At 39.5% G+C, this 13,968-nt stretch overlaps 1 protein-coding gene across 1 annotated transcript in view; it reads left to right on the top strand.

The window, feature by feature from the left end:
• The window catches only part of LOC124277440, a 43,550-nt gene extending 30,062 nt beyond the window's left edge, over positions 1–13,488 (top strand). The window contains exons 11-16 of the mRNA XM_046713138.1: positions 255–390; positions 7,052–7,251; positions 9,313–9,408; positions 10,363–10,565; positions 11,143–11,323; positions 11,666–13,488. Of these exons, the coding sequence (XP_046569094.1) occupies positions 255–390; positions 7,052–7,251; positions 9,313–9,408; positions 10,363–10,565; positions 11,143–11,323; positions 11,666–12,570 (1,721 nt within the window). The 3' untranslated portion in view covers positions 12,571–13,488. The remainder of the gene's footprint in view (positions 1–254; positions 391–7,051; positions 7,252–9,312; positions 9,409–10,362; positions 10,566–11,142; positions 11,324–11,665) is intronic.
• Positions 13,489–13,968: the final 480 nt, after the last annotated feature.

Genomic DNA, 13,968 nt, shown 5'->3' with positions numbered 1-13,968 from the left:
CTACAAGTGTATGGTAAGTATGCAAGTTAGGTCCCCTTACCACTAACAGAGCTCTGTGGAGAAGGGCGCTGCCAGGCAGATGATGTTGGCCCACCTCCATGTTGAACCCTCTTGGGTTTTTGTTTTCAAAACTGATGCAGTGATAGGATGAATAGGTCACTGGTCTTTCATACACCGATTCCTGTCAGCCATGTATTTCTTTATATTTTTACCGGTATGAGACTGCAAGTTTATATTTACTGTTATATTCCCAGATCCACGTATTGCCGATGCTCTCCAGCAGATGTTGTTGATGGGGTTCTCTGACGACGGAGGCTGGCTCACTCGTCTCCTGGAGGTCAAGAATGGTGACATCAGCCAGGTGCTCGATGCCATCAAACCAAACAAAGAGTGAACTCATTGGCTGAAGGGTCACAACAGAAGGGAATACATGTGTGATATGAACTGTTGTAAGAGTGATATGAGTGATTAATAGGAATATGTGTGTGATATGAACTGTTGAGTGTGTGATATGAGTGATTAATAGGAATATGTGTGTGATATGAACTGTTGAGTGTGTGATATGAGTTATATACAGGAACTCTTATGTTATGATGTGTAGAAACAAATAATGATTGTTATTACAAAATACCATTCACTGTTTGGTATGCATTTGTTACAATACTAATTTTATATGAGTTGCTCAAAGTCTTTATTGTTATGTGAATTGCTTACAAACATACGTGCTGTACATGTCTTTAGGCTTTTTGAAACGATGACTGTATAAACCCAAGTTTGAATCCCATGAAAGTACAACTTGTGAATGCCAAGTTTGGTATTGCCCCATTGCAAAATTCCTAAAATTGGTGTAACACATCACTTGATCGGTAAATAAGGAAGTACCTGTGAATGCCTACCGATATATCATGATTTCTTGCCAACAGTGGACTACACTGAACCTCAATATTCTGGACAGTACCATACTCAGCAAAACATTCAGATTCATAGAGTGAGGTGAAGGTGAGGTGAGGTGAGGTGAGGTGAGGTGAGGTGAAATTGGGTTTAACATTGTGCTTGAGAATATTTCGCTCATATGACGACGTGCATGCGTGTGTATGTGTATGTGCGGCTGCTTGTACTAGCCCAGACTTAAGCTGGTTTTATAGTGCTAGCCCACTGAGATACCATGCCGCAGTGAAGCATGAATGCCCCACTCAGACACATTATACTGACTCCCAGCCGACCAGTCCTTGTTGTACCTATTAATGCCGAGCGCCAGGTAGGGACCAACAAGTACCATATTTTAACGTCTTTTGGTATGACGCGGTCGGGGATCGAACCCGCGACCTTCCGCTCTCCGGGCGGACGCTCTAACCACTACACCACGGAGGCGGTCATATAGAGCATGAGAGAGGTGTACTTTTCCTTTCATAGTTTAACTCGTGTAACAGGGAATGTGTTTCTGTAGTGAAAGTGTTCCTTTATAACATATTTTTCAACTGGAAGTATTCCCAAAGTTAGTTTCTGCTGAATAATTGTGCTTATATTAGTGGTGTTCCGATGATCGAAAATAATCGAAAATCAATCGAAAAAGGATTTCAAAATAATTATCGATTGTAAAAAACATATTTTCGATTAATTGGAATTTTGTTGTTTTAGTATAACTCACTAGAATGAAGTGAACACTTACCATTAAATTTGATGAATATTCACGAACAAACATGCGCTCAACAGCATCAAGCTATGTGCATTGTTAAAATTTAACCACTTTTATTGTTTCATTACAATTCCAATGTCTTTCTTGCATTTCATTGCATGACAGTATTAGTAATAAAAAACATTAGAAAAAAACTGGGTAAAAACTCTTAAAATTGGTGATTACATTAAAAATGTATATACTTCGATTATAATCGATAATCGTTCACCAACAAGTCCTCTGATAATCGATAGTGGAATTGGTTTCCCATTCCCAACACTAGCTTATATATATTACATTTACAAGATTTGTTCTGATTAGAGCTTACTCCATGCAGAACTCCATCGACAGATATGTTTCATCTCCTGCGTTTGGTTTTTAAAGTATTTTTTGTCATCTGTTCACCAATCTGTATCTTCAGTTTGGTTTAAACAGATGCAGGAAGCGATGAGAAGGCAGGCTTGGTTGGGAAGGTCCAGGATACGTTCTAGACAGGTTGTGTTTCAAACACAAGAAGCTCACCTGGTTTGACTTGATGTCATGACTCTCTGCTCTCTGTATATAATAGTGTAGAGATCTGTATGTCTGTCAGGTGATCTTATTTTGTTGTTTTGGTACAAATGGAAGATGGAGTAACACCCTGTATAATGTGTATATAGAAATCATTTTGTACTCGATAACCATGAGACATTATGTTTTTTACTTTGATAAAATGCAATAAATATTTGTCTATCACAAATAATATTTGTGTTGTTGAATGCAGTGGTTGGTTACTCACATTTAAATACAGACCTGGTATGAACTTTAATTACACTTAAGTATTACTGACTTTACCATCTGTGTTAGTAAAACACTGACTTGTCACAAGGTCAGGCTCTGTTCCCAGCATGGGTACAGAAAGTGAAGTGGCTCCTGCTAATTACCTGGGCCTAGATTTTTGAAGCTCTCTGAGCGCTAAGATAGTCTTAAGTGCCATACATTAACATTAACTTACGACTATCTTAGCGCTAAGAGAGTTTCGAAAATCTGGGCCCTGGCTCGCATCTCTCACCTGGCCATAGTGCAATGTTGTCTTAACGAGACCTTTTTGGTTAGACTGTGGCTAAGCGAGAGTGAATCCTGTATATAATAGTGTAGAGAATACAGCAGTACATGCACTTATATCAGTGACTATATTTTGTTATTGTTTTCATACAAATGTTATAATATGTATATAGAAACTTTTTTATATTCACCTAAACCATGAGACATTATGTTTTAGACTTTGACAAGATGCAATAAACATTAATATTAATTCACAAATAAATAATCTATATTTAAGTATTTATGAAAGCCTCCTCCATACGCAAGGTTTAGCCTATAGGGTACTAGGAGCAAAGTCCTGACTCGTCACTAGATCAGGCTCACGTTCACACATGGTTTGAGTCAAGTCTTCAAAACTCCTTCTTTTTGTCAGTAGCCATTTTGGATATATACTGAGGGGGGGAAATAAAGGATTGAATGAAAGCAGAGTGTTCCTCTATTTTTTCCCAGGTTTCTTCACAAGCTTTGTATGGCACAACTTGTGAAGAAACCTGACAAAAATAAAGGAACACTTGTGCTTTCATGTGATCCCAAATGTTTTTCCCTCAGTATATGTCAATCCTGCAGCAGTGTCACATCACCCAGACACTGTCACAGACACTTGCACACAGGGGTAGCGTTACACACAGATAATGTTTCAGCTCCACACATGTCGGCCATTACACACAGATAATGTCAAAGCTCCATACAGAGCTGCCATTACGCGCAGATAATGTCTAAGCTCCACACAGGGCCAATGTTACACACAGATAATATCTCAGCTTCGCACAGGGCTGTCACTACACACAGATAATGTCTGAGCTCCACACAGGGCAACCATTACACACTGATAATGTCTAAGCTCCACACAGGGCAACTATTACACACAGATAGTGTCTAAAGCTCTTCACAGGTCCGTCATTACACACAGATGTTAAACTCATATAGTAGATAACCAGTCCCTAACACTTTGTCCAACAAGAATGTAACTTACATAACATTACCATTTACAAATTATTACTAAATCGTAGGTGTCAGTTTTAAAGTTTGAATATTTTTATTCATATTTTAATTCAAACTACATGATAATGTAGTTTCATGTTAAATTAGTCTTGTCTGATCTATCGTGTGTGTTTTTAGAAACATCGTGTCAATGCCTGCCTTATCATACATCCTGCCTCCCACTTCCTATATTTCCTAGATCCTGATGTTCTGTTCCGGTCAAACAAACATCTGTGAGATGGTGATATTTAATTATCTTTGTCTTTCAGGGAGCGCGTGAAACTGGTTTCCGTCACATGTTTTTCATAGTCATGAAATATCGTGCAAAATAGAAATAAACACTTCTGCCGTCCAGTTTTGTAACATTTTTACCTTGTATTTAATCTTGTTTTCAGTCTCCTGAGAGGGTACGTAAGTCCCAAAACTCTCAAAGTAAATTTAAACTGACGCGATTCTTAAACTAGTATTTTGGTAAAAAAAATTAAAGCTAGATTTGACCGCAATCGCCAGTGGCTGAAGGGATGGTGTAAATCCAACTAGGGTCCATGCAGGTAGCAAAAGTACCATAAGTCCCCATTATAGTCTCTAGTATGGTGATCAGCCTTTAGCTGCTGGCGATTTATAGCCCATTTTTTATGTTGTAATGTCCTAAATAGTTTATACTTTTAAGTTACATGATAGTTTTAAATTTGTAACTGTGATATACTAGTTTTTTTACTGTCCTTTGGCGACAGATTTTTATCAAATAAAATTATAAAGTATTTACTGTTTTAGTCACGATATGGCTGAAATATTGCCAAAGTATATATTTCGTTTAGTGACAAACTGAAATAAATGTGCATGAAAAAACTAAACATGAACGTTTTAAAGGCTCAATTAAGAATTGAGTGATAAAAATATTATGACAATACGGACGCAAAGTTCATTTTCCCACATAGGTACAATATGTGAAGTGAAGCTCATTTTTGGTGTCCCCTCCGTGATATTGCTTGAATATTGCTAAAGGCGGCTTAAAACTTCATTCACCTTTCTAAATATATACAAAAATGTCGACTTGGAAATAAAAACAGTTTCAATTTCTTGAAGCCATTTACATTTCATTATGAATCTGACCTTACTTAATATTTTTAAAGAGGTGTATATGTTAATATTATTAATGCATATTACCTTACAGCCTAAACAAAGTTATTAATTCAGTGTATGAAATAAGGGCCAGATTTCTGATGGAAGGTCTACATTTACAGCTAGCCAGCCCGATTGTCTGGTAAAAATGTTAGATAACATGTTCCATATACATCTGAGTGAATTCAGAAATATCTTTGAACATTGAACTATCATATCGCAAGCTCAAAGCACTGCGCTGACATTATATTATCAGTAAAACAGCGACTAAGCAATAACTAAAAAAAATTAGTTTTTTCTTTGGATTCTCTGGTCTGGTTAAATCCATTTTGGGCTGGTAACATTTTGAAGTTACCAGCCCTGATGTCTGACTGGGGTTTGGGCTTATTTCATACAGTGGTATATCATATTATTTGTAGATTACTACCAGTGTGCGAAATAGCCACTGGCCCGCTAACCCGTGGCTAGTAAAATTCCAGTCGGTCCAATATATCTCCACAGTCACTGACCTAGACTAACAACTAGTCTCTGAAATGAACATATTTTACTGAAAAAAGTTCATAGTAAAAAAAAATATAACATAATGAAAAGGAGCCCTGAGACTTTCTTCATTTTCAGGGGCGGTGGGGTAGCCTAGCGGTTAAAGCGTTGGCTCACGCCGAAGACCTGGGTTCGATTCCCCACATGGGCACAATGTGTTAAGCCCATTTCTGGTGTCCCCCGCCGTGATATTGCTGGAATATTGGTAAAAGCGGCGTAAAACTAAACTCAGTCAGTCAGTCTTCATTTTCAGAAGCTGAGGAAACCTAGACTTGCCACATTTTCTAGACTTGCGTGGGCTTTCTTGGATATATTTGCTTCAGGGTCTGTACGACAGACTATCACTGGCCCTACTGGCTATAGTGAATTTTCATGGGGTCATTTTGTAAATATATCACTCTCTCTATAATACACTTTTAACTGCAAGAGTATGGCCTGATAAAAATATTCATTATATTAACAGTTTAATTATAAAACCCGTGTCATGACGACAATATCTTGCTCTCATCTACTTTTATAATCTTTTGCTTAGTTTCTACATTCGAATTTCGGGCTGGTGAATTATTTTGTGAGCTAGTAACTTTCAGGCATAGCTAGCCCGCCTGGCTAGCAAAACAGTTTCGCACAGTGATTACTACCACGCAACTCTTATATGGTGACGCATGTTGAGATGACATTTCGTCAAAACTAACATGCACATGTTAATCTGAGCATCAAAATACACAACGTGTTCATCAAAAGTAATATACCGATATGTCAACTCACTGGAACATTCGATAATAGTTCTGCTGGAAACATTCGTGATTTACGTTAAATAACCATGGAGTGTTAGTTAAAACCGATACCAAAACGGATTTGATTGACGTAATTTTCCATTTTCAGCTTCCTCTTAAAAGTCACGATTTCTTTGTTAATGTGGATTTATCAGGAAATGATATGTCGGTCTATACAACAAACAGCATTTATCCCTTAAATATAAACCAGGAACCAGAGAGTTTATGTACAATGGATCCGTGTATTCATTTAAACACATCTTGGATATTTGCCTCGCATTTAGGTTACAATTAAATGTCCGCCTTTAGAGATTGAAATCATGTCAATATTCCGTTAATATATATAAATGATTTACACAGGTGATTCATAAAATGTATCATATCACATTTATTATGAAACCGAATGACAGTTTTTCGAATCCACTTGGGTTATATTTGATATCTCGCCTCACAGATTGAGATTATATTATGGGTTTATTTGGAATGTAATTTATTTCTGTCATGATTATGAATATTTGTTTGAGTATTTCCAAAGGAAACTGGAAAGTAATCTGACGAAACTCTTTTTGAAAAGACACGTTTTGTAACCCATGAAAACATTTACAATACTTCCCCAAGTCGTCACCAACGGTGTGCCGATGAGACTAATCGCTTATTTACTCTCGAAGCGTCCTTGGTAGCACGTGATCTCTCTCGCGACAATCTACTGGTTGATACCAGAGGTCAAAGTTGAGAAGGGCCGTCATAACACATCATCACGTGGGCTGACTCAATAACTAGGACGGCCTCGATTGCTATTAATATACATTATACCATGACGTCATTTCAACCTGACCACGATTGTATATAAAAGCAGGACTCCGCCACGTCAATCATAACACAGACATTGTCAAGATACGAACAATAAAGAGATGGCTCTCACGATCAAGGGATACTTGTCGAAAGGACCGGGATCTCAACCAGAGATCAGACGGTTCGGGGTCCCCCCTGATGTGACCTCCTTTAATCTAGCCAGACAGAGAGTAAAGGAAGCGTTCCCTTCCCTGCTTAATAAGGACTTCTCTCTACAGTGGACAGGTGAGTTGTTCTTCATGTACGAATATGCAAACTTTACAACGAGATCATTGTAACCAGCGGTAGTATTAACATATGTAACTGAATACGTTCATATTAGTGTTATAGGGTGTTTTCATTTATTGTTACTACTGTCAAATAGGTATAGGTATGTATAATTGTTTAAGCGACATTTTAGAGGTTGGTGATTAATTAAGGAAGCATACGGTGAGAGAGAGAGAGAGAGAGAGAGAGAGAGAGAGAGAGGAGAGAGAGAGAGAGAGAGAGAGAGAGAGAGAGAGAGAGAGAGAGAGAGAGAGAGGAGGATATAAATGTACTGTGTATTACAGTGAGCTGTCTTTTACCTGAAATTGATCCTGGTAAATTCGTCATTATAAACCGAACTGGACGCATAGAGGACATTTCGATGTCGATTCATACACTGTTATCAAGATAAAACAGACTACATCTAAGTGATGAGAAGTATATATAGTAACAATCAGGAGACTAACGATAACAACAACAGGTAACTCATCACAGGTAACTCATCACTGGTAACTCATCACAGTTAACACATCACTGGTAACTCATCACAGTTAGCACATCACAGGTAACTCATCACAGGTAGCACATCATTGGACGAGGCCAGCTGGAGATTAAGAATAACAAATTGCACAAGTCATGAAGGCAATGTTCAAGGATAAACTGAAAGGATTATATTGTAGAGAAGCATATGGTAAATCGGTATATATAACCGGATAGGGCGAGTCATGAAATATTTGCATTATATTGTTATAAGCTCTTATTCACTGCAGGTATATAATGTCAAAACAGAATCCTTGAAATTCAGTGCACATATATATCTCACACAAAAATGGCACGCGCTTCCTGGTAAGAGAATCAGGTGCTTGATTCAGTGAATCATGATATATTTTTTTTTTTTTTGAATAATCGAAGGCGCCCTTGACCTTTAGAAACGTTTACTGCGCCGTTAGTATCGACACGATCGCTTGGAGACAAGCTGTTCTTTAAGAATCAATCCGCTCACGCGCGGTCACCGAGACCCGAGTTATATTTGGAAAGTGACTAGCTGTCACGTATATGATTTAGGTATACGTGTCGTTAATATATTCAATGCAGAGGAAGAGGACATTGATAGATCTCATCTTATCATCCCGACTTTTGTATATATATATTGAGTGAGTCACAGGGGCTTGTATTGCTGAAAATAATACGTCCTAGCTAGGTCCAACAGTGCTTTACTCATAGCCTTTTACATATAGATAAGTACGTGTTATATTCAGCAATACAAGCCCCCGTGGAGTGAGTGAGGTTTTACGCCGCTCCTTGCAATATTCCAGCAACATCACGACGGGGGACACCAGAAATGGGCTTCACACATTGTACCTATATATGCGGGGAATCGAACCCAGGTCTTTTACGGCGTGACGAGCGAACGCTTAAACCACTAGACTATCCCACCGCAACTCGAAATAATGAAATCCCGGCAGATATTACAAAATGTGTAACATGCTGTGATACGGGAGGTTTAACAAATCATCCAAGTTTTAGAAATTAAATATATTTTGAATCCCTCATGTGGAGCAGCTTTTGGATATTTTGTCGTTGTAGATAGCAGGTGTAGGTTAACAGTCCACAGAGGTGTAATGTAAAAGTTTATTTGTCATTATAAACTATACTTATGACTATGTCGATATATCACGAAGTTAATCATCTTATATATATCCAGAGCAACAGACATGCATAACAGTAAATACGGAACTGATTAGACTTACACAGGTCTCTTAGGTAATAATTAATAGTTTAAATGACAATTTCTAAAAGAAATTTATGAATAACAGACTGGGGTCCTTGCGTAAGTTTCTAGTGTCATAATTAATCATTTAAATGATAATTAATAACATAAATAACAGACTGGGGTCCTCTTGACTTGCCTCTTTAAAGGTTAGAATTCCTATACATGCTTGGGCTTAGTAATCAGTACAGCCTTGGTGCAAAGCTAGGAACTGATGTACTGGTATATTGCGGAACATGTTAGTATATGTTCATGTTTCTGTGTTGCAGACAGAGATGGAGACCTCGTGACCTTCTCAACTGACAGGGAGCTGCAAGACGCCGTCAGCACTGTAACAGATGGAGTCCTCCGTGTCCACATTAACGGTAAGGGAGCAACTATTTGTTTTCCGTGATATTTGTTTGTTGTGTAACGCCGCACTTAACAATATTCCAGCTATTTGGCGGCAGTCTGTAAACAATTGAGTCAGGACCAGACAATCCAGTGATCAACAACATGAACACCGGTCTACGCAATTGGGATGTGAGTGAGTTGAGTTTTACGTCGCACTAAGCAATATTCCAGCTATATGACGGTGGTCTGTAAATAATTGAGTCTGGACCAGACAATCCAGTGATCAACGACGCGAACACCGGTCTACACAATTGGGATAAGGTGACCTGTGTCAACCAATTCAGCGAACCCGACCACCTGATCCCGTTAGTCGCCTCTTAAGACTGACTGACTGAGTTTGGTATTACGCCACTTTTAGCAATATTCCAGGAACATCACGGCGGGGGACACCAGAAATGGGCTTCACACATTGTACCCATGTGGGGATTCGAACCCGGGTCTTTGTCGTGACGAGCCAACGCTCTAACCACTAGGCTTCCCCACCGCCCCCGCCTCTTAAGACAACTATTAACTAGCACAGTAACTATTACTGTTGGCATGTAAGATGTTTTGTATTAAGTACGTGTCATCTAATATCTAGCAAAGACATTGTACTTATATGGATTGGTGGGGTAGCCTTGTGGTTAAAGCGTTCCTTGGTCACGCCAAAAGCCCGAGTTCTGTTTTCGACAAGGATATAATGTGTGAATCCTATTTCTGGTTTCTCCTATGGTGATATCACGTTATATTGCTAAAAGCGTCGTAAATTATAATTTACTCGCTCACTTAATAGTATGTGATATCTCATGAAAGGCAAGTATATGACGTGAGCTTCGTGAATTCAAACGTGAAGGATGTCATGCTTTATTTTTGGAACGGTCTTTCTTTACAAGGGACTTTTAGCATATATTTATTTCATCAAAATTGATATTTTGTTGTGTTTCCAGTTTCCCATGACCGACGCCACACCCCCGGACAGACCCACCCCAACGTCATCTGCAACTCTTGTTTGGGAACTGTGTCCGGTGCGCGCTTCAAGTGTTGTGACTGCACCAGCTACGACATCTGCTCCCGCTGCGAGGCCGATGGCGTTCACAGCCACCACGACATGTGGAAAATCGTTGCTCCAAGGGACCACCTGAAACCTGGGGTAAGTTTATAAGATCAAAAACCGTATACCATATATGTTGGTAAATGTTCTCTAATACCGAAAAGAATAATGGTAATGCTAGTTATTATAATATATAACATTAATTCAACACAACGTCACGTACGCACACAGCGTCAAGTTCGTACATGTCACGCACAAGTATTACGTCGGCCAAAAGAGTGAGTGAGTTTAGTTTTACGCCGCACTCAGCAATATTCCAGCTATATGGCGGCGGTCTGTAAATAATCGAGTCTGGACCAGACAATCCAGGGATCAACAGCATGAACATCGATTTACGCAACTGGGATACGATGACATGTGTCAACCCAGTCAGTGAGCCTGACCACCCGATCCCGTTAGTCGCCTCTTAGACAAGTATGGGTTACTGAAGATCAGTTTTAACCCGGACCTTCACGGGTGTCGGCCAAAAGACATATTATACTACATGTGTGATTACTTAACATATATACATAAAACTAGTGTTAATTGGTAAATACGAAGTATTACTTTTGAAGTTGTATTCATGTGACCTTAAATTTCAACTCACTCACTCACTAATATGACGTTGTTTCTGCAGGCATTTATTCCACCCCATGTGCGACGGTGGATGCAGCGTTTCATGAGACGCTGGCAAAGCCGACGCCAAAATGAAGGTGTTTCTCCCGCCGCAGGTGGAGAAAGAAAGGAAGGGGAGATAACCGAGGAAGAGATTCTAGCTCACATGGACGAGGACATGGCAGCTGTCTTTGATAATTCTAGTAAGTTTCGTTCATATACCTGATGCATTTTGAAACGGAAATTGTTCATATACGAATGTCATAACATGCCTGTCATTTCTCAAATGGAAAACTGATCAGACGATCAAACACTCTTTAGCAGCAATTCACTGTGAAGATATGTGTCTCTTAGATGTGACAGAAACTTATGATCGCAGGTGTAAAATGAAGATTGGTCCTGAGAATGTTTCCTATAAGCCTGAAACCACCAAGAGCTGTGTCATTTGGGCTTACCTTCCTATCAAGATGAAAAAAATGTTCCCAAAAGAGATTAGGCTAACTCTCTCATTTTTAAAGACAAATATATAATCTTTTCTGTTCTAGGTGGTGCAGTCCATCTGAAAATAACAAAGACTGGGGAAGATGATATGAACCTGAATGTTGATGGTCCGGAAGAAACTAATGAAGCACGGAATGGACAATCTTCCTCTTCCGTCACCATCTCTGCCTCTGCCACCTCCTCCTCTTCAAGCTCTCAAGCCCCTGGTGCTGGAGAAAAGCCAGAAGAAGCGACACAGTTCAAGGAGGAGGAGACAACCAGCCCCACTACAAGTGAGGACTGGACACTTCTGACAACTGCCCACACCAGAACAGATGTGGTTGATGGTCAGCCTGGAGCTGGAACCCAACCTGGCTACCCTCCAGGATTCGGCCTCCACCCATTCCAAGGTCAAAGCCAACCAGGCTACACCCACCCAGGACACATGCCACCCCCCTTCATGCATCATCAGCCTCATCCCAACTTCCCCGGACATCCCCCTCCACCACCTTTCCCTGGACACCCTCCACACCACCACTTCCCCGGACACCCACCACATCCCCATGCTCCAGGACACCATCTGGTTCCAGGACACCCTCCACACCCCCACATGCCGGTCCATTTCCCACCCCACCACTTCCCAGCATATCCCCACCCCCACTTCCCCGGCGCTGAAGGTCAGACAGAGACCACTGCCAACCCCAACACTTCTGAAGCTGGCTCCATGCCCGCAAACTCATCAACAAGCCATCCATCTGGACTGAACACAGAGGATGCCCCCCTCCCATCAGATCCCCGTATCCGAGAGGCTCTGCAACAGATGCTGGCCATGGGCTTCAAGAATGAAGGTGGTTGGCTGACCCAGCTCATCGAGGCCAAGAATGGAGACATTGGGCAGGTTCTGGACACCATGAAACCTGAACAACGTAACCCTGTTTCAGCACCACCTGCAGACTGCAGAGTGGCTTGAATCAGAATACACAACATCCCTTATTCTTTTACTTTGATTTTGACACTATTGTTTGTTAACACTCGGTCGCATGCACTAAAGTAATGAGTGATCGAGTTTAGTTTTACACCGCTTTTAGCAATATTCATGCAATATCACGGCGGGGGGACACCAGAAATAGGTTTCACATGCACTATATGATTTCGGCTGAAAACCTATAATAGCACAACTGGGAACATAGTTTAGTGGATTTGGATTGGTAATTAAGATTAATGTGGGATGCATGCTGGTATCATGTAAAAGTTTACTATCTATGCTTTTAATTTGAAGAATGCTTTTTCTTTAACATCTAACCTAAGCCTTTTTGACACACAAAAAAACAAACGTTTCTGAATACATTGATAGCATAAAGCATCAGATACTGGTATTTATCATAATCACTACCTATATTCAAATATTATCTATGTACACGATAATGACTAATCATACTTCTTTCTTGTCCTGTGTCAAAAAATAAATGTCAAGTACTGAAGATTTAATGGATAAAATAATTAAGTCAGATGAAACAAATAAAACCTAAACATTCATCCTTGATCATGGTATCTGTGAATAATTTCAGGGAAAGTCTCATCAACTGGAATATTTAGAGAGAGATTTGAACATTTACATGCTGAGTTTAATCAATACTACAAGACTACCTGTACAAAGTAAATATGAATATAGTGGTGAACATGTGTACACAGATCTATATTTTCACAAATATACAAAGCATACTTTAATATTGGAGTTACTGTGATTTACATGTATGTTTTAGAGGAACTCTATGTTGTCTTCTCTCATGTGATATTTACTGATGTTGATGATTTTGTGAAGTTGATATCTTGCCTGTATCGGAAATGGAATAAGAATGCCAAAGGATCAAATAAAGCTTTATCTTCATCTCCTATTCTAATGTTGTTCTTGGAACGTTAAGGAGGCCTATGTCAAGCTTCCAATACATAAATGAATGTTGTTTTACACCACAGTCAACAATAATGAAACTATACAAGGTTAGGTATAAACGGTAAGCCAGGGTGCTGTTTTACATTTTGTTACAGAACAATCTGAGAGTTGTGATTGTTGTTACTCTGTGTTTAGGAGTGTGTGAGTAATGATCACCTCAGTGCTGGGATTGCTTTGAACAACAGCACCCTGCACATACCAGTGGTTGATAGCATGAACAAAGATCTCAGAATTCGAGATTTCTGTTATCACAACCATAACATTTATTTTTAGGGCTTTGGTATGTTGAAAATAGGCTCTGCATGTACAATCAATGTCAAACACTGAAGCTCCGAATATATCGCAATATGTATCGGAATACAGGTACCAGAATCGCAATAATTGCAATACAATTTATTTGCCAATACCAGGGGTGGA

This window comes from Haliotis rubra, unplaced genomic scaffold (genome assembly GCF_003918875.1).
Source record: "Haliotis rubra isolate DU_JTF1 unplaced genomic scaffold, ASM391887v1 Scf221, whole genome shotgun sequence".
Lineage (NCBI taxonomy): Eukaryota > Metazoa > Mollusca > Gastropoda > Lepetellida > Haliotidae > Haliotis > Haliotis rubra.
The sequence above is the reverse complement of the archived record's forward strand: the minus strand, read 5'-3'. Positions and strand labels throughout refer to the sequence as shown.